The 22,250-nt window shown below is 37.2% G+C and overlaps 1 protein-coding gene across 1 annotated transcript in view; it reads left to right on the forward strand.

Moving 5' to 3' along the window:
* Ziz (dedicator of cytokinesis protein Ziz) overlaps window positions 1–22,250 on the forward strand; it is a 401,589-nt gene that overhangs the window by 157,517 nt on the left and 221,822 nt on the right. Inside the window, exons 15-17 of the mRNA XM_081769231.1 lie at window positions 2,356–2,597; window positions 12,257–12,344; window positions 12,500–12,688. Coding sequence (XP_081625357.1) covers window positions 2,356–2,597; window positions 12,257–12,344; window positions 12,500–12,688 — 519 coding nt within the window. The remainder of the gene's footprint in view (window positions 1–2,355; window positions 2,598–12,256; window positions 12,345–12,499; window positions 12,689–22,250) is intronic.

Below are 22,250 nucleotides of genomic sequence, written 5' to 3' on the forward strand. Positions count from 1 at the left end.
AAAGGAGTTTCACCACAGATGCCATTATATTCTATTTGTAAATCCGATACTGCTGGAGCAAAGAATACTATTAAGTTTTTCCATGAAACTTCCACTCTTTATAACATCTTCATGTAACTCGGATAATACTAGAAATTCTACGGGATGCAACGTTTCCGACTTGTACCAGCGGTATTATCTGTCCTTTTACACTTCACTTCTTTCACAAAAAATACGATATTCTTACTTTTCTTTAACTGTACATTGAAAACACACTTGGTAAGTCACAATAAACGAATTCGAGAGACAATTCAGACCCCCTATACAGTAAGCCATTGCAAGGTTGTTCATTTAATAAAATTTTGATTCTCATGGCATTAGAAAGGCAATGCTGATTTTTTTTCTTTAAAAATTACAAAGATAAAAATTGGTGCAAAATAAACGAAGTAAATGTAGTGATGGAGAATGTAACAGACAATTGAGATTAGAGGATGGTTCTGTATAAGATGGTATATAGAAGTATCTCCGAAAATTTAGAAGTATCTTTCTGAGAAATGGAAGATTGTGTAGGAAATATTTTAAAAATATTTACACTGTACTGTTGTGATTGGACTGTGTTCTAAGATTGAAAATTTGCTGGCCTATCAGAATGCTGCTAAACTAACAGGGATTATTGATCCAGATCGAAAAGGCTGGATAGTGGGTGTATTTAGGGATCTAAAGTTAAAGAATCCAACCTTCGAAGCGGTAATATGTGAATAATCTTCATGATGGACTGTTGAAAGGCCAAAATGATTTTGCATGTAGCATAGGTTTTACGTCTAAAAATGCTAACATGTCTTTGGCTAATGTGGCAAGTGTTTCAAGGAACAAGTGTCGTCGGGCGAAGTAGTGAATGTGAAATAAGAATGATTCATTACTTTCTATGAGGATTGAAAGCTGGGGTGGTATTAAGTAAAAGTCAGAATAGAGTATTTTATAATTATCGAAACTCTGTAGCTCCCCTTTTGATTTGCATCAATGTTCGCGGATATTCCTGCAGAACTCATCCGTCTCAGAACACACCTTACGTCTAAGTATCCTCTAAATGAATCCTTCAAACTCTTCCATGTCCCTCATAAAGAAATGAAATGAAATCTTTAAGTTTAACGTTCCACGGTTATGCCGGTTAGGCTAAAGGAGACGGTGATAATGAGAAATGAGTGAAATGGTGGAATGATGAAAGTGGGAGGAAACGGGTGAACCCCAAGAAAACCCATGAGCACGGTGTTTGTCCACCACAAAGTTCACACGGCGCGAGCTGGGATCAAACCAGGGACCCCAAGCACCGGAGGTGAACGCTCTACCACTGAGCTACCCCCCTCCCCCTCATAAAGAGATAGTAAGTCATTTACATTACTATACCATGAGCGAACGGTTCATTTTTATTTACTTTTCACTGTTATTGTTCACTTTTCGCTTGATATTCTCTTATTTTCGTCATTTTTTTGGTATTCTTCATAATTTATTTTCTGTTAATACAGTTACTGATATTTAATATCTTTAATTTTTTTATGGCTAGCAATATATTGTGTGACCCTGTATAAGGCACTAAACTTGGATGACTCACAGCTACTCTACTCCTCTTTAATTTTCCTTTCCTTTATGGTGTATTCATGGTGTATTCATAATATTTGTACTGTTTTCTGGTACTTCATTGTTTGTATCCGCTTCGGGATTCATTTGTTCCAACCACAGTACCATAAAGAATTGATGCAAACGTAAAAAGCACAAGAAAAGCCTATAAATCATCAGCCAAATAAAATAATAATAATAAAAAAACTAGTTTTACTTTACAGGTAAGGACGTTTGTAGGCAAGAAATTAAAACACATTTTCATTTCTTCATAAGACAGAGGCTTCTAACTTTAATAGCTTACTGTCTCACTAAACCGTTCAGCCTCTCTTTGCGTTCCCTAATGAATAAGCTTGATGAAAACAGCAAATATAACAATAAATTTTCTCACAAGAGCTTATTTAGAGGATTTCGTAGCATATTGGTAACTTACTAAAATGAAGCATATTTTAAAGAGAACAACATCACAACACAATTCAGAAGAATTGAATGAGCTATATGCGTGCAAAGAAGTCAAATTTACTTTTCTTTAGTATTCCTTTCCTCATTCATCAATTCCCATCTTACCTTTCTATCATTTTTAGCTGAACTAACTTAAAGTATTAGTACTGCGGGTTTTCAGATAAACAAAGAAAAAAATTAATATTAAACATTTCAAGGATTATCAGGTTTACTAAGTATATATTGTTACATTTATCCTCTTATATCTCGCTAAAATGCTAAAGACTTAGTTTGTGTAACTTATTTCATTGTTTTCTGCAGTGTATTTATGGAAGACCTGGAGGTACGTCGTTTGTAACTCAAGTTTCTTGCCCAGTTACGCATCACAATACTTTTCCTTCCTGGTATGAAGAAATCAAAATTCGATTACCTATACAACTCCACAATAAGCATCACCTTCTGTTCACTTTTTATCATATCTCTTGTGAGTTTTCAAAGAAAAAGGACAGTACAGTGGAAACATGTGTAGGATATGCATGGATCCCACTCCTGCATAAAGGAAGGTAAGTTGTTGCAATTACGTTAGCAAAATTTTTGCTGTTTCTACGAAAAATTAACTTTTAATGCTTTGTTTTAGCACAACAATTATACTGCTGTGCAGCCATATGTATTTTCAATTTCGTATGATCAGATCAAGGTTTCAAGTAATAAAGATGTTTAAAATTTTCTAAAAAGTGTTAACCTTATTGTTCTTGTAACATGTTCATTAGTATTCACTTAGCATATATCCTTTAATTTAAGACATTTTGACCCAACATTTCAGTGCGAGTACAACCATCGTAGTGTAAGTAACCCTGTTTCCTTCCTGTTTCCTATCTTTTCCTATTCGACAACCAGTTCGTACAAAATATATCAGAATTAATTTTAAAACTCATTTCGCAGTCCTGGTTTGCTTGCAACCAATCGCAGGTACCCTGTGTATTTCTCATGGGACATTCAGAGCGCCCCAAGCGAAGTAAGTCCGCAACAGCCAAGCCAGCGCGAAGCAAAGTTACGCTCACATTCTCTCTCTCAGCAGTCATTATATCTAAACAACACGAGCATTTTTACCACATTGCGACCATAAGCTCCCACCTAGAGTGACGAGCTGCTTGTGAAAGAAAGAAAGAAAAAAAAAATCGAAAATCGTTGTTATTTGGTTTTGTTCATTATCAACAATATGTGGGCATGTCGTACGGGTGCAAATTACTTAAAAATGCCCCTGCTAAACAATAATATCGTAGCACTTCATGTTTTAACCACGTTTGCCGCCATCAAGATAGCGCCGAGTTATCTCCAAATAGATTCAGGGATTCCAACCACTTCTTATTTTGATACATTTGAAATAACATGGACGTTCATTTGTTTTGTCACGTCAGTATTTACCAGTGTGTTGGATAACATGCCTTTTTCACGGAAAAAAAAAATGGGCGGCACGGTGGCTCAATGGTAGAGCGCTTACCTCTGGTGTGTGGGGTCCTTAGTTCGATCCCCAGCCAAGTAATTTTGTGGTGGACAACATCAGGTCTGTGGGTTTTCTCAGGGTACTCCCACTTTCTCATTCCACCAATTTTCCATCATCGTTCACTTGCTTTAATCATCCTCTTCCTTAGCCTAAAGGACATAATCGTGAAACGTTATGCTGAAATATTTAATTTAATTTCGTTTCGTTTTCACGAAAATAACATGAAGGAAGACTAAGCCTTTCCTCACTTAAAAAGTCTTTTCTCTGGCGGGGGAGCGGGAAGGGGTTTACTACGTATGAGTTATTTTTCAATGCAGCTGTTATTATAGCATACTGCAAAGCGCATATTTATACTTCACATAGTTAACGTAGCGCCAGTTAGTTCAATGCATCAACTCGATTCACTGTTTTAATACAAGTTAACGTTGTACGAATCTCGTATCATCTACAGATATTTTATTAGTGGTACATTGTTAGCGAGAAGAGGTTTGATACACAAGGAAAACAACAGAAGACGCAGAACCAAATAAACCTTATGATATAACACTTCCTTGGATGTAGCTAATTTTCCACCTTTTCAATCTTCCAGTGCAATACAAAATACTATTACAGAAACCTACAGAAGCGTTGAATGTGTGAAAAATCATTGAAGCCACCATTGATATAGAAACAAGGACTTCTGTACGAACATAAAATATAAATAAGGTTAAGTTACTAGTATTGTACGAGTTGTAGTATTAATGAACATATTGGTTATTGTGTATTACTCGAGCGTAATATTGTATGAAAAATGTTATGTTCAATAAAAATATATCCATGTAAGAATTGCTTGATTCATATGCAGGTGGTAATCAGAAAAATAGAAACACCTGAACGAAATTGCAACTTACCAGATTAATATGGTGTCGGGCCACCTTTTGCCTTCAGAACAGCCTTGATGCGACGTGGGATGGAAGCATAGAGGTCGTGAATGGTAGCAAGTGGAATTTTACACCATTCCTCGTGCAGGGCATCGGCCAGTTCTGTGAGAGAGGATGGAGGTGGAAATCGTCGCCGGAGTCGTGTTTCCAAGACGGACCACAGATGTTCAATTATGTTGAGATCTGGGGATTGGGCGGGCCTGGGGAGGTGTTGAACTTCATCCCGATGTTCCTCAAACCACGCTGCAACAACGCCAGCTGTGTGAATGGGTGCATTATCATCCTGGAAGATGGCGTCATTGTCCGGGAACAACATCCGGACCATAGGATGCAAGTGGTCTCCTAAAATTGCGACATAATCGTTGGTAGTGATTCGTCCGCTAAGTGTGACCACAGGACCCAATGAAAACCATGATATGGCGGCCCACAGCATCACCGAGCCGCCGCCATGTTCCACAGTTGGGCGGAGACACTGCAAATCATAAGCTTCTTTGGGCGTTCTCCACACATAAACACAGTCCGTGGTTGGGAATAGGGTGAAGGATGACTCATCCGACCATTCACACGTTTCCAGTCCTCAACGGTCCAAGTTGCATGATCGCGGCACCATTTGCGGTGTGCGAGAGCGTTATGGTCCTTGATGAGCGGTTTGGCCCGTGCAACACGACCCCGTAAGTTCATGTCATGTAATTCGCGGTGGACTGTGATTGTCGAAACAGGGTGGGGGAGGTGCTGATTGAGTTCCTCCGTCACTTGCACCGCAGTGGCACGACGGTTCTGCATGACAATGCACTTTAATACCAGGCGTGACCTGTCACTCATGATTTTCTTCCGCCCACTGCTTCCCTTCCCCGATGTGGTTTTCCCGTGTGTTGTGTAGGCCGTCATCACCTTCGACACTGTCCCACGCGACACACCTAACACAGTAGCCACTGCCGTCACACTCACTCCACATAACCGCGCACCAACAATTTGCCCTCTTTGAAAATCTGAGAGGTCTCCCATTTTACACTACCTCCGTCTGCTGCAGCCACTGGACACTGCTGTTCCACTGCGCCTGACGTAGTATGGAGACCGAACTAACACACCACCACCAGCGGTCCGGCGCTGCGGGCGCCACGACACCACTGCCAACCCATACATCTGACGTGTTGCCAACTACAGGTGTTTCCATTTTTCTGATCACCATCTGTAGATCTCATATGTTAGTGTTGGCACCTGCATGCCATATTTTTGTGATGTTGTTTCGTATGCTATCGACACAAGTACAAGGCTGATACATCACTTAAGAGATAATACGAATGTAATTTTCTCGTTTTTAATTTATCGCAATATTTTATAGTTTACATTCAGTCTTTTATCCTGTCGCACAATAAATAAGATTTGCGATCAAGATATAATGTAGAATCTGACCAGGAACTTACAATACAGCAGAACCATACTAGATAATCTGTTGTAGCGTCAACACTCTTTAGACGTTAGTGCTTTCATAACTTCCTTTTGATACGAAAAGAAATGTTATTGAAAGTAGGGTATTTAGATCTGATTTTTAGTATGGGTGTGCAATGCAATATACGATACATGAATCATGTGAAACGTTCGAATGACTCAATTGTTTATCTATTTAGTTAAGGATTTGGGTTTTCCAAGATACCATCCGCAACAAGCACCATATCCGCAAACCAAATAATCCTAACTATTCTACCTCCTATCGAAATAACATTTTGATTAAGCAGTCCCTTCTTCATTGTTCTTTCTAGATATTAAATATCGTTGACGAAAGGCAACATCCTTGTAGAACTCGTCTTCCAATCGCGTTTCCCTTTGTCATTTCCTCTCCTATTCTAATACTTACTTGTTAGTTCATATATAATTTTCTTATGAGTCTTCGATTTTTTCATTCCAACCCAAAGAGCTCCCATTAACAATTCTCAGTTTACCCGGTTAAAAACCTTACAGTTAAAAGCTAAGTGAAGTTTTCTGCTGTTACAGTTCACAAACAGCTTTGTTCGACGAGATTTAGTTATTTGATGTTAATTTGTTAGTTATTAGATGCTAGTTATTTGATGAAAATTTTAGTAGAGGATTTCAGTGCGAACGTAGGATGAGAGGATATTTTCAAACCGATTATAGGGAATGAAAGTCTGCACAACGAAAGCAATGATAACCACGTTACAGTCGTGAACTTCGCAACATCCACAAACCGTATCGTGAAGAGTACAAAATTCCCACATTACGACGTTCATAAATACACTTGGATTTTACCAGATAGGAAAACCGATAATCAAATTCATCGCGTTTTAGTAGATAAAAGGAGACAGTCTAGCATAATGATATTCGGTCATTCAGAGGAGCTGACTGTGACACTGGTCACTACCTGCTAGCAGCAATAATATAAAAGAGATTATCATTGAATAAAGGAATTATTTAACATCTGAAAACAGACAGATATTTAAAGAAATTAGAGAAGAGCCAGGTGAAAGGGGAATACCAGATAGAAGTGTCGAATAGATTCTCGCTTTTAGACTATTCGGAATGCACTAGTGTTGAGAATACTTGGTTTGAAATTAGGGATAGCATTAACATTTTAGCAGGAGAAGTTCGACCAGGAATGCACTAAGTTAGCAGAGAAAAGAAAACAACGTTGGCTACAAAATCCGAACGGTTTATAAAGAAAATTTCGTTAAAATCAGACGGGAAATTTCCAAGTCATTTAGAAAAAAGAACGAGATTTTTGAAAACTAAAATTAATGAACTTGAAGATAATGGTAAAAACAGAAACATTCGGGACATTGTAAGGGCATCTACGAATTTAAGAAAGGCTGTCAATTCCGCGCTTATATATTGAAGAAAGCCGACGGAACAGTTCTCACTGACACAGATAGCATCTTGAATAGATGGAATAATTTTTGATGATTTGCTTAACACGCAGCCAAAAACTAATGTTCGTGGAGAACGGGAAATGCACATAGCAGAACCGTACTTTCCAGAGCCTAGCCGAACAGAAGTAGAAATGGCTAGAAAGAAATTAAAGAAAATCAAATCTCTGGGTGTCGACGAAATTCGGCTGAGTTAATTTTAGCTGGAGGTGAAAATTTGTGGAACAAGATATACATATTCATTTTCCTTATTTGGGGTGGCTCAGTGGTAGAGCGTTCACCTCCGGTGCTTGGGGTCCCTGATTCGATCCCATCTCGCGTCGTGTGGACTTGCGGTGAACAAACACCGTGCTCGTGGGTTTTCTCGGGGTTTTCCCTTTCCTCCCACTATTCATTCCACCATTTCATTCATTTCTCATGATCATCGTCTCCTTTAGCCTAACCGGCATAACCGTGGGACGTAAAACTTAGAGATTTCATTTCATTTCATTTTCATTCTCCTTATTTGGAACACGGAGGAATTGCCGCAAGAGTGGAAAGAATCAATCATTGTTCCAGTTCACGAGAAAGATGACAAAACTGATCGTAATAATTATGGAGGCATTTCTTTTCTGTCATCGTCCTATAAAATCCTTTCAAACATTTTATTATCAAAAATGATCCCATACGCCGTTGAAGCTATTGAAGATTATTAGTGCGGATATAGGCGAAATCGGTCAATTGTCGACCCGATATTTACCTTTCGGCAAATACTCAAAAAGAAGTGGGAATACAATACCTTGGTACATCAATTATTTATTGATTTTAGGAAGGGCTACGGCTCAGTTAGGAGGGAAACATTGTATAATACTTTTACAGAATATGGAATACGGAAAAAGCTAGTTAGATTACAGACATTTCAGAACCATGCTCAGGAATTGTAACTATCATTCTACTTACAGGTTTCTGTAATTCGTGAATCTTTAGGGTTCCAAGCTTTCGACTTTTTCGGGGAGTCTTGGTCACGGAGGTTGAAAACAGAAGAAAAAGAACAAACACCAGGGAATAAAAAGGAACAGACTTACCAAGGGGAAGAACTGTGTTGTACAAAAAACACGTTGTCAAGTGTGTCAGCGATCTGCAGATAATGTTGAAGCAAACTAAAATACGGCTGAGTGAATTTGTGCGCCTTTCCTTTGTTTTGTTGGAAGGTTGCCAACTCATTTTTATTGTCATGTCAATGCTGTGAAAATTTTGTAATAACCCCCTTACATGCTGAGGTTGCGTAGAATAGGATAAATAACTCTGATTAATTACACTGAAGGACTCGCGAATTTCACTATTGAATTCGAATTATTGACACTGGAGAGACAAGGAGGAAAATATCCTCAAGGTCCTCCAAGGTGCGTGAATCCACTGAATGTATATGTCAGGCACTAATATCCCTCTTCCTTGCTGCTATATTCTATTGAATGGCCCGCTGCGATGTCACTGTTTTGCTACTCTATCGAAAGCTGGCAGACGTAAGGCAGTCTCGTATTTATAAACTTGAAATGAGCACATTGAATATTTTTACGTTTTCACAAAACATTTATAGACTGACGTGGCGAAATAACTACGCCGTCGACAAATATTGATCCATATACGTATACATCGCGACAAAACATAGCCAATTTTTTCCTCGGAAGTCAAGATCTAAGGGTTTACTTGTCCCTACCATAAATCCTTCATTGTAACTAGATTTCGGCGTTGCCGCACCAACTCAGGTAGAACTGTATAAAGCTCTCAGTATGGCTAACCCCATTACGGTTATCATAGTAGTCCGAGTCCGTACAGATTTCTAAACACATTACCCCACAGAAATGAGTGCCATAAGTCCAGGCCTTCTAAAGGCTGTTGCGCCAGGAATTTAGTTATCATTATTATTATTGCTAATAATAATATGTAATATTAGTAATAGGCTTAATAAAGATTCTGTCTGTTTATCTGCTCTGCTTGTAAGTATATTATTTCTAACTTTAAGACATAGTTATACAGGTCAATATATAATTGATCAGTTTCTTTCTAATCTGATTCTTCACGTGTATAAAAACTGGGCAAACTACAAATTAGGATACTATACACAGGAAATTAATAATGATAGCTTTATTACTCAGATATTAACCTGTATACATTAATACATGTGAGGATTTAGGTACTTAATAGAATGGTTTTTAATCATTTCATTTTTTAAAGAAAAAAAGTTTTAAATTGTCATTATAGACAGATGGTCTGTCGAATAATAATAATAATAATAATAATAATAATAATAATAATAATAATAATAATAATAATAATAATAATAATAATAATAATAATAATAATGTTTTCTTAGCTGCTCCGCCAAGTGAACTTTGTGGTGGACAAACACCGTGTGCGTGGGTTTTCTCGGGGTTCTCCCGTTTCCTCCCACTTTCTTCATTCCACCATTTCAGTCATTACTCATTATCACCGTCTCCTTTAGTCTAACCGGCATAACCGTGGGACGTAAAACTCAAAATTTCATTTCATTTCATTTTCATGTTTTCTTAGAACATTGAACAAAGTTATCGTGTCTTGCAAAATATTTTTGATGGAGACAAAGATCATGTTGTCATCAAGATAGATCAATCGTCCTCAGAAACTGAGGAAAACGAAAACGAGGACATATTTTGAACTGTTGAAGTGTTAAGTTCCAATTGTTTATTTTATCTATTTATGTGAGAATTTTCAAAATAATGTTCAATCAGGTCTGATGTAGTGCTTTATGAGATTGATTCTAAGTTGCATGAAGGCAATAATAATAATAATAATAATAATAATAATAATAATAATAATAATAATAATAATAATAATAATAATAATAATAATAATAATGCTATTTATAAAAGACTAACATTAGTGCATCACGCTAACTCCTAATACTAAATCACGTTGATGCTCACTGCAATAATATAATGCAATAATTTAGATTTGAGCATTTATATTTATGTATCCGCAAGTTCATTGGTCAGTTAACTAAAAAAAAAAAATGTGAATGCAAACAATTAGAGTTCTTAAGTATTGACTTTAACCTATAATTAGTGCTTGAACTTTTCGGGTAAGCTGTACCCGCCCGATACCCATTGCGTTTGGTTTACTCGATCCTTAGACCTGATAAACTCGTTTGGCCTGTTTGGACCGTTTGGCCCGATAGAGTCGTTATGAGTTCGTACATGATAATTAGAACAATTTGTGTTATGATAATAAAGTGAAACAACACATCATTTACAATAATGACACACGGGATTATCAGGTCATCCCTATTCATACGGTTCAATCGGGCAAATCCGATTCATACGGGTAAAAATACAATATCGGTCCAACGTGCGGTCCAGGATCTATTCTATTTTCCGAGCATTACCGAAAATGCACAGTTGCCCGAAACGGCTCGGACGTAAAAACTATTATTATTATTATTATTATTATTATTATTATTATTATTATTATTATTATTATTATTATTATTATATTAATAGGATAGAAAATTACTTGTTGAATGACGTGTACGTATTTTATCCCTATTTTAAATGGTTATTCTGGTTTTATGTATCTGCTTATTGGTTTGCAACACTCAGAAAAAATATTTCGAGACTTCATTGTTTACCCTGGCGACAGGGAGAGCGGCAAGGCTTTTGTAATACCGGCAACATCCAACTGGTTGACAAACCGCACGCGGCCGCTAACAACCATATGACAGTTTTACTGCTGATAAGAAAACTTGGTTTAGCTTTGAAAACCACTATACTTGCCGTCTGTATGAGGCCACTGAGGAGGTGGACAACAAGTATTTTTTGCAGTATACGAAATCAAATGTGAACATCAATTCTTACCTAGGCATGACTAAGCAACACATAGAATAGCGTGTTGGGGACTAAAGAAAGCGACGCAACGTTGTCAGATCTATCACAATACTTCAACATTAGAAACATACCTGTAATATCAGGAAGTTAATATAGACATGCTTCTTAGAATATCATCGTAGATTGATGATCATGAATTTGAGAAGTTCTACATCAGGTTAAAAATCCTCGTTTGAACATGGACAGGCATTCGATTTCAGGTGGAAGAGCTCACAAAATTTTAATTTCACAATAATTCACTTTTATCAGTCATCCTTTAGTCTTAACGTTATAATAGTTGGACGGAAAAAAAATTATGATGACTGGAATAATGTGTTAACGGACTTGATTAACAGAAGTCACTATGATATCCTTCAGCTTTTTCGTCCACAGTGTAACTGCAAAATTTTCTGCCATAATCAAGATTGTCATTATAAATAGTTATGGAGGAGTATGTTATGGATAAATATAGAGGTACCCATAGAGCATGAGTAAACTATTGCACCTCCTCGAAATTTCGGGAGGGGTGTATAGAACTACTTCAAAGATTAAATTTTGGAAATTGCCATGGCATAGAACCATAATAAAGTTTGCTCGATTCATCTTTTTTGAGTGCAATATGTCAAAAATTAATTTTGGGAGGTGATAAAGTCAGGGTCATTTGCCACTTTAACAGATATGTAGAGGATACAAAATAATAAGGTCCCTGGGTAGTGTACAATGGAAGATCCGTGGATTCGATTGCTGGTGGTAGCTTTTTAGATGTCCTAGTTAGATTTCCTGTGTGAGCAGTTCTTACAATGATAGTTGTGTCCCTTTGTTTGAAAGCTAGGTTTACTACTATGACTGTGTTATTTACTGTATTGTAATTTGTACTTTAATATAATGATTTTCCAAATCATTTAAATTTGAGAGTGAAATGTGTTGGAGGTCGTAGAATTATTCGTAATTTTTATTTATTTTTTTTATTTTATTTTATTTTATTTTTTTTTTAGATGTAAATACTAATGTAACTTAGGATATTTTATTATTTCATTTCAGACTGAATGTTGAAGAACAGACTATACCTGTTGCGAGTCATCTCCCTCCTGGTTATTTATCTGTTCAGCCATTGGGTCTTGGAAAGGGAGTAAGTAGTTTTTCTTTCTTTCTTTATGTAAAGTTATCCTTCTTAGAATTATATATTTGAGTTGAATAATTAATTTGCTAAAATCTTATTAGAATACGTGAAAATTCACGTTTGATAGAGGAAATGAACCTAAAGGATTATTTGTGACATTTCAGTATGGTGGTCCAGATGTGACTTGGATTGATGGACAGAAGCATATTTTCAGTGTGAACTTTCAACTTGTTTCGACTGTAGTTACGATGGACCAGCATTTACATAATCTATTCGCTCATGCGGAGAAATTATCAGAAGCAAAACCGGGTTCTCCCACACCATCAGAATCAGAAACTTGCAAAATACTCAAGGTAAGTGGATCCAATTTATTTGTTTATATATTGAAAAAGTATTCAGTTTTATAAGTGAGGATATGCTAGTATGTTCGTTTTCAGTGTTTGCACTTGACTTCTTTTGTTGTTATCTCACAGATTTCCTCTGCTATCTCTGAATTCGGATTATTATTATATAAGAGCTTCTGGAAAACAGATTTGTATAGAAATAACATTATAGAAAATTAGAATTTGTTCGAATTGATCTGAAAATACCGAAAGAAAATAATGTACACTCATGTCCAAAATTGTTGTCGCATATCTATAACTGCCTTCTTATAAGAATATAATTTGATAATGATTTTGCAGGGTACTTTTAATACTGATACTATGTGTATAATCGGGAAATGTATATTTGTGGTAAATTTCATAGGAAAAGAATTATAAATACGAAAATTAGAATGAGTAAAATAAAATGCTTCTAAATGAACAAGAAAATTTTATCTTCGTTTTATTGTTCTTATTTACTGCTCTTTTGACACGAAATTTGTCACATACATGTCTTTGCCGACTATACACATAATAACATTATAAGAAATACCGGGTGAATTCATTATCAAATTATATTCCGACAACATATTTATAGACATGCGACAATAATTTAGGACATGAGTGTACATAATGGTGATAGCGCTCCTTGTTTAGTGCCTAGTGCACAATGCGTTTGGTGCACGTCCCGGGTTCGATAGCCGGTGGCAGAACACAAAAAGTTAATTTCACACTCATTCATTTTAATTAATCATCCGTGTTCTTTAGCCTAAAGGCATAACTGTGGGATGTTAAAGAAAAAAGAAGTAATAATGATAAATTACGTTAGCGATGAGAGTGCCTCATTGGGTAAGGTTAAATGATTAATCACAGAAAAAAAGTAATGATGAAACTTTGTTATTTGTTGTCTAGTGGCTCAGTTGCAGAGCTCATATTCATAACTTCAATTATAATTCACGCCATATAGGCCTATAGTGAATATATAAACACTTTCCTTCCCGTTCTCTTTCTTTCCAGTTTATGATAAACCAAGTAATGTCATCAAATTGTGAAAGGAATATAGTTGTACTCTTCTAAAAGTTGGTATGAAAAGGTGAAAACAAGTGTTTGTCTAATGAGAAAAGCGGATGCATTTTTTTTTTGGGGGGGGGGGGGGAAAGAAGCATTAGCCTTTAATCATTGAATTTTGTTTCCCTCAATATTCGTTTCATGTGACATTCCTTATTTTTTTTTGTGCTCTTTTTTAGTTTTACTTAATTGTTCAGATAAATATGTACTTATCAGACGAAAGAAATACATTGTTTGATGAAATTGGTAGTTGACTGACCCCGAAAACATTTAGATAAAAATTGAAACAAGACGTTATTTTTTATCCCATTTCGTTATTACAAGGAAGTCAAGCGAAATATCACACTTTACGCTATGTAATATTGTACATTTTAAAAAGTTGCCATTGCGTTAAGTGAGATTTTGCTTCTAAGAACTTTGCAATGTTCTAGAATTGTGTTGCGTATATATATGTATAACATCACAAAAGTATGTACTATATTTACACGGTGATTCAATAAGAACGTACCAGGCCTATATCGCAGCTAATACTGCACGTAGAGCCTTCAAACAAAAAATTGCATTACCAAATCGTATGTGTAGAATGCAATAAAAATAGTAGCGAGACAGGTGGCGTCTCGTGAATACCTCCAACGGGGGGCAACTTCAAAATTTGAAATGGAAAGTGCTATAACTGTCGGAATCGTTCGAAAGGACTTAAATGTCATGCAACTTTTAGACGACAAACTTTGTCATATTCTTTCCCATTTAGCCGCTAGAGGCGTTGTTGCAGACTTGTATCTGACTACCCGTAGCAGGCCTTTATCTCAGCTAATAATGCACAAAGGGCCGTGAAACAAACAAGTGAACCACCAAATCGTATGTGTAGACGTCAATAAAAATGGTAGCGACACCAGTGGCGTATCGTGAATATTTCCAACGGAGGTCATTGCAAAATTTGACATGGAAACAAGCGCACAATGGGAGAAACGTCGAGAGGAAAGAGGTTGTCGTACTTCTTCCTCTGTGGCAGCAATACGATCGCATTACTAGGTCAAAGTCAGATGATGAGAGGGTTTCTGCATGCGGAACCAAAGGGAAGAGTAAATACTGGTCTGAAACGAACGGAATGTACAATTGTACATATACGGAATCACACCGTGTAAGCGGCGACGACAATGGCGTCAGCAAGAGACCACGACGGGTGGAGGGTACATACTGTAACAGTAGTAAGCAGAGGTACATTTGCTGCTGTTGAATGAAGCTCTAAATAGGGAACCAATGACATACGCAATATTTGAAGAGAGTGGTTTCCGTATGGCTGCGACAGAAGCGCAGTGGATGGGGAGAACTATGATGAGGGACAATGTACGATGCTATAACAAAACGGAAGAAGAAACTATTGGTTGCAACGAAGAAAGACGAACCGAATGTGCTGTTGCCAAAGCATGGAACAAAACATGGGGACAGAAAGCTGAGGCGTTGCAATCAAGTCATTGGAGGTGTTGGAATATAAAAGGGCACAAAGTGTTTGTTAAATAGACACTGGCTGTTGCTGAGGAAAGTAGGTGTGCAAATATCATGGAATATAAGATTAGTTGTTGATAGATAGATTGGATTTGTATTCCTAGATTTTGATATGACTTGTAGATGCAGAGAACGAGATTTATGGTGATTAAGAGAAGTAATGATAAACAGATGTTGTACTTAAAGAAGTGAATTCAATTGTATCAGTGCAGATTAGGAATAAAGTGGCTAAATGTGATACATAGTTTTTTGGTGTTAAGAAGTACTAGGTTAACTTTGATTCAGGAACCCTTTAAGAAAAGCTAACAGGAGGAAGATGAGTAAAGAGCTAAAGAATCAGCTTACCTTCTGCGAAGTGTAGTCGACGCCCCCTGTCTTTCACAAATGTTCAAAGTGATGTCCCCGAACAGCAATACAGCGATTTAATCGCTGTACGTAATTGTTAGCAACAACTTCCAACTCGGCCACGTTGATGGTCCGGAATGCGGTTGTAATGCGGTCTTGCATGTTGCGAATTGTAGTTGGTCGGTTGACATACACTAGATCCTTAATTCGACCCCAGAAAAAATAGTCCATACAAGTAAGGTCGGGCGACCGCGGAGGATACTGTGGATTGGAACCTCTTTCGATCCAACGTTGCGAAAATAGAACATTTAGCTCTTCCCTACACATGGCAGCATTATGGGCTGGACAGCCATCTAATTGAAACCACAGCGTCTGACGTATATGGAGCGGTACGTTTTCCAATAGCGGCTGTAGATGGTGTCGCAAAAAATCACAAAACATTGCACCTGTTAAATGACCAGCAAAAAACCGTGGCCCAATGACCTGAGTCCCTGCAATGCCACCCCACACAGTAATGCGCCATTGGTGTTGCCGATTGACTTCTCTCGTCCAGTGAGGGTTCTCTGCTGCCCAGTAATGTGTATTGTGGAGATTCACGTTGCCATCACTGCAGAATGTCCCTTCATCAATCCATAAAATGAAGTGAATGAAATTCGGATTTTCTCACGCGATTGACCACCCAGTTGCAGAACAAAAGCCGTAAATTACAGTCCGCATCACTTAGTTCTTGATGTAGAGAGAGGTGGTACGGGTGAAAATGTAATTTCCACAGAATACGCAGGACACTACCTTGACTTATACCACGATCTCGTGCGATCTGCCGCGAAGATACATGAAGATTTACTGCAATAGCGGCAAGTACATCAATGGCAACGTCTTCATTTTGTATGACTCTTCTCCGGACACCATAGCGTCCACGCATGTTGCCAGTCTGCCGCAATCGTGTTGTTAATCTCCGCAGCAGATTGTGGGAAATAGCTTGTCGCTGTGGATAGCGTTCAGCGTATAATCAAGCTGCAACTCTGTAACTTCCCCGGCATTCCCCTAAAATCATGAGCATTTGGAATGCCTCCAAATTTGTATTCCGCATGAATGTTATTTACTACCGACACTTCCTACTTCAATCACTCAAATATCAACACAATCAAAGAGGTTTCACTGCTTCTGGAAGTTTCGTATTCGTCCCGTCACGAGCTTGTAATGCACAGGGGTAGTAGAACTCAATGCACGACACCTTGTCCATTACACGGACCACTTTAACTTACTGCAGAGGTTAATCACTCTCGGACTCTACACGCTTGTGTTACCTGTTTTGGCTACACATCGCTCCTTCTGCCCTCTGTCTGACATAGCAGTAATCGCCTGTTCGAGGCCGCATAGACTATGTCTTGAGCAAGGTCATGTACGTGTTAGCTGCTGGATCTACAGAATACCACCACACAATCAATGCCAACGATAAATGAGTGTGCTGTTCGAAACAACGACAAACAAGCCCACAACACATGCTCCCGGGTTTGGGAGATATTTCATATTGTACGTACGCACACAAGATATATCGCGCGTCCACGTCATTGTGGGTCTGGGCTACCCTTGGCTTAGGCCCCGAGTTAAATGCAAAGGCGTCGGCGGTTGTTTGCCAGGGCATGGTTTGCACGTACCCTTCCGGCATTCGCCTGGTGGGACTGGGAACACCCTCGCATCATCTGACTTTCACCTAGTAATGCGACCGTGTTGCTGCCAACGAGGATGAAATATGACAACGTGTTTCCTCTCGACGTTTCTCCCATTGTGTGCTTGTTTCAATGGAGGCACAACCAACCCCTGTTTCCATGTCAAATTTTGCAGATAACCCCCGTTGGAGATATTCACGATACGCCACACTGGTGTCGCTACCATTTGTATTGACGTCTACACATACGATTTGGTAGTTCACTTGTTTGTTTGACGGCTCTATGTGCATTATTGGCTGAGATAAAGGCCTGCTACGGGTAGTCAGATACAAGTCTGCAACAACGCCTCTAGCGGCTAAATGGGAAAGAATATGACAAAGTTTGTCGTCTAAAAGTTGCATGACATTTAAGTCCTTTCGAACGATTCCAACAATTATAGCACTTTCCATTTCAAATTTTGAAGTTGCCCCCCGTTGGAGGTATTCACGAGACGCCACCTGTCTCGCTACTATTTTTATTGCATTCTACACATACGATTAGGTAATGCAATTTTTTTGTTTGAAGGCTCTACGTGCAGTATTAGCTGCGATATAGGCCTGGTACGTTCTTATTGAATCACCGTGTATATATAGTACATACTTTTGTGATGTTACTTCACACATATAAACAAAAATTGAACCCACTAGCTTTACAGCCCGCACGAGGGTGTGGTCAGCCAGATGGCTTTTATTTTAGTAATGTGTGGTCAGCATACTGGTTCTATACTACCAATATTTACAATACAAAAGCATTGAGAACAACAATGCAACAATGAAAAGCTAATTTTTATTTCTGTAAACTTTTCGGTGTAATCCTTTGATGTGAAGAAAAAGAAGGAAATGAAGAAAAATTTCCGCCAACAATGAATAGTACACAAGAACTCCACACTATATTGTTATATGTACCTCTTGAACTTGAGCACTTTCTGTATTTTTTTTGTGATATCTTTTACTTTCCCTTTCTGTATATATGCACCTCTAAGTCGCACACAAGTGAAGCAAAAACTGACTCGAGTAAAGCATATCTCTTTGCAATGCATTAAGTAGAAATGTCATTAAATATGAAAGAAACTGGTTGCGCAAAATATTAATAAATAGATCAAGATATTTAGAATATTTAATGTATAGTAAATATTTTACAATATACATGATTAATATAAAACAATGACTGAAATTAACAATAAAGCATAATAAAATATAATTTGGAAAAAATATAAAGCATAATTACACAAAAAATAAAGCATAATGTGGGTTGCTCTAGTTATAAGTGATCAAATCGTAAATATTATGTACACTTCTGTTCACAAAAACCTAGAATGCTTTCCAGAAACAAGTCCAAAAAGTTGAACCTAGATCCTTACGTCCCTTGGATCTGCTTACAAGGGAAAATTTTCCCTTCACTGAAACATGTATTCTGAAACATGAAAGCACTGTAACATGTATTCTTTTACTTTTGATTAAGATTTTATACACCGAATTTCACACTTCCACCTTCAGTGAATTTTATGATTGGATATGAATAAGAACAGAGCATTTTGGATATTATAGAAATGATTTCCTTTCCAACCTTACGAACGGAATTTTTAGAAACATTTATGTCATTATTTTTAATTAAGATTTTTTTTCTTTTCTCGAATTTCATACTTGCAACTTAAATGTATCCTTACATTCTTCTTGAATAAAGAATATAATGGCAAATTTGAATATAAAAATCACCCTTTTAGGAGCGGAATTTATTACGACACTGAAAGATATTTCATTACTTTTAACTGAGAGCCTATGTGCGGAATTTCACACCTCCAGCATAAGCATTTTTTTACATTTGTCACTTTTTGAATAAAGAAATATAAATTTGAATGTTATGGGAACGGATACTCCTTTCGCACTTAGGAGCGGAGTTCACTAAATTGCTGAAACACGTCTTTTTTATTTTATTTTATTTTATTTTATTTTATTTTTAATGAAGAGTCTATATGTCAAGTTTCACCTGTCTACATTCAATATATATATATATATATATATATTCGGCCCAGCTTCACGTTTCTACCTATAGTATGGCTTGACCGATGGTGAGTCAGTCATTTCTACTCTTTTTAGATAATAGTAAAGATTATGAGCTTTAATTACATTATGGGAAAGCTATTTATTATTATTTTATGCAAATTTGGTAGAAAACCACAATTATAAAGAGTCAAAATATAAGAAAATGTTTGTAAACAGAAGTTCCTTAAATTACTGAATTAAAATTTTAAAACTTCAATTATATGCCATCTATCGAGTAAAGCATATCTCCATATAAGTTAATTGATCGTAATTACATTATTATCCAGACAAGTCCGCATAGAAGAATCCAAACGAGATGCGACGAAAAATGAGTGACTTTGTATTGCATAATGTGAAACTCTCAATAGTTACAGGTAACCGAATATCATGTGGATAATATAATGAGACGTTTAATATAGGAACATGACAAAATATAGCGTTGTACATAAGAATTGTGCTACGTTGTAGTCGGAATGCCTGAGAGAAAAGTTTCTTTGAGTACAGCAAGAAATTTTGAATTTAATAATGTGTAAAACAGTGTTTTAGATAGATTGATAATAATCATAACTGGTTTGGCTTGGCAGAGATAGCATCAGCTAGATTTTACCTCCGTTGCAATGAACATCCAGATTTCTTACTTAAACTAGAAACACAAATTGCTGAGCAAAGCAATGTTTATTTAAAAAATAATAAATGTGTAAGAGTTCCGCCAACTAACTGAACGTATTGGCTTTAGAAACAGAAGAGAGTTGCATCCCAATATAACAGGATCCCGGAAAGTGGATCTGAACGCTGATTGGCTTATCGAAATAGATTCAGCCAATCATAACAAAAATTGACAAAAGTGAAACTAAATACCATAAATCCCTTTCCCTTCCTGATCCGGAGGAAAATTAAGACACAAATTAAGATTTTCCAATAACTTGCCCCACTGTTCGTCAATTTTAAGTCCTGCATTCCAATTCATAACGTAGCTTTGTTCTTTTTCAGTAAATTTGGCCTCTTTCCACTTTCTTACTAACGTCTTTTTTTCCAGTCCTAACACTTCAACTTCACACCAATTAGTATCATTTCCTGTGTCCCTCTCGTGCTTAAAAATGGCATTTCTTTCTCTTTCCAATTATACATCATCTTTGTGTTGTTTTAACCTTTCTTTCAGTTTTTTCCGCCGTTTCACCAATATAACAACTGTTACATTCACTACACTTTGTTTTGTAAAACACTCCTCTTCTTTCTGTCAGCTCCTCTTGGCTTTTCTCCTTCTTTTATTTCTTCTTTTTCCTCATGCGTAACACGTCCAATAGTCTCTTACTCCCTTTCCTGTACATTGAGATGTTACCTATATTCTTTAGAGTTCTCTTAATTACTCAGTGTCTTCCTCCATACTTTCTATTCCCCACCATAGCTTCTTTTCTTTCCCTCCATCTTCTTTCTTATCTTCGTTCCTCTTGCTATTCTGATCCTTTCTTCTTATCCTTTCTATCGTTAGCTTTATTTTATCATATCCATTGGTTCTTCTATGTCTTCCTCTGCCTTCCTGTTGTCACTACTAATGCACATGGTCCTCTCCTCCATATTTTCTATGAAATTTCTCTTTGCTGATCGATCAACTTCGCTCCTTTTATGACAGAAGTTCCCTGATGCACACTTCTTCTGGAACCATTCTGTGACCAATTTGTCTTCCCCCAATGGCACTGTCCTCTTCTATTTCCAATTCGAGTTCTATGCCCTTTCCTGATCTTCTATTTCCTTCACAAATTTGTTAAGTTGTCTCCAAGTACCTTTCCATATCCCGAAGCAATCATCGACATACCTGCTGAAAAACATAAGCTTGTCCCCTGCTTTCTTTTTGGCTTCTTTTCCCACCGTTTCATCACTATCTCTGTCAATACCGAACTCATTCTCGATCCTATACTCGGGCCGTCCTTGATTCTTGCTAACTTCTCTCCTGTAACGCAGAAACTGTTCCTACATGTGGTCTTCAAGGCTTCTTTTTGAGTTTTTCTGCACACCAACCATTTATTTTCTTTCCTCTCATTTCTTCCGTCACTGCTTTCAATATATAATCCCTCTTCAAGCTCGGGAACATTGCTTTCACATTAATGCTAAACAACAGCGTTTTATCCTTCATGCATCCCATGTTATCCAGCCTGTCTTTACGCTCCTTGGAATTGGAATTTTTAACACTATTACTCTCTTGCCCTCTCCTTAAAACTTTAGCTGTCCTCGTGACCTTCTCCTCCAGCGGTTCACACAGATTTCCTTTTCAGTCAAGTACCGGCCTCAGCTTTTACTACTTCCATATGTATCTTGGGAAATCCTTTCGTTACCGGAATTCTTCCTTCCTCATTTAATCCAGCTGGGTAATCTTCTTCCTTTAAAGAACAAATTACTTTTTTTTTTTTTATTTCTCCCTTTAAGTATTTCCCTCCTATCACTTCATATGTCCCATCACACAGGTCATCTAATTTTGTCTTGTACCATTGCTTTTTCATCACTAACACTGCATCTCCTTTATCTGCTTGTTGTACTATTATATCCTTTCTCCTACACAACTTTTTAAGTGTCACCTTCTCTTCTTTCGTAAGGTTTCCCCCTTCCTTGTTCATATTCTTCTTAACCATCATCTCAGCCTTTCTCCTGATGTTGTCTCTCTTCTCGTTATCTTCAACCTGGCTAATGACCTGTTCAACAGAATAAATCACTTCTTCCATATTCAATCTGTCGTTTCTAATTTTGAATTAATGTCCTAAGCTTAATTTCTTTTCTTCCTCTTACACTGATACATCACCAGTCACTACCATTTTGTTGTTGTTGTTGTTGTTGTCCCAGACAGAAAATGCAGGTGGTTTACAGGCGCCTGTAAAACATGCATAAACAGGC

The sequence above is a fragment of the Thermobia domestica genome, chromosome 8 (genome assembly GCF_964235325.1).
Source record: "Thermobia domestica chromosome 8, izTheDome1.hap1.1, whole genome shotgun sequence".
Taxonomy (NCBI): Eukaryota; Metazoa; Arthropoda; class Insecta; order Zygentoma; family Lepismatidae; genus Thermobia; species Thermobia domestica.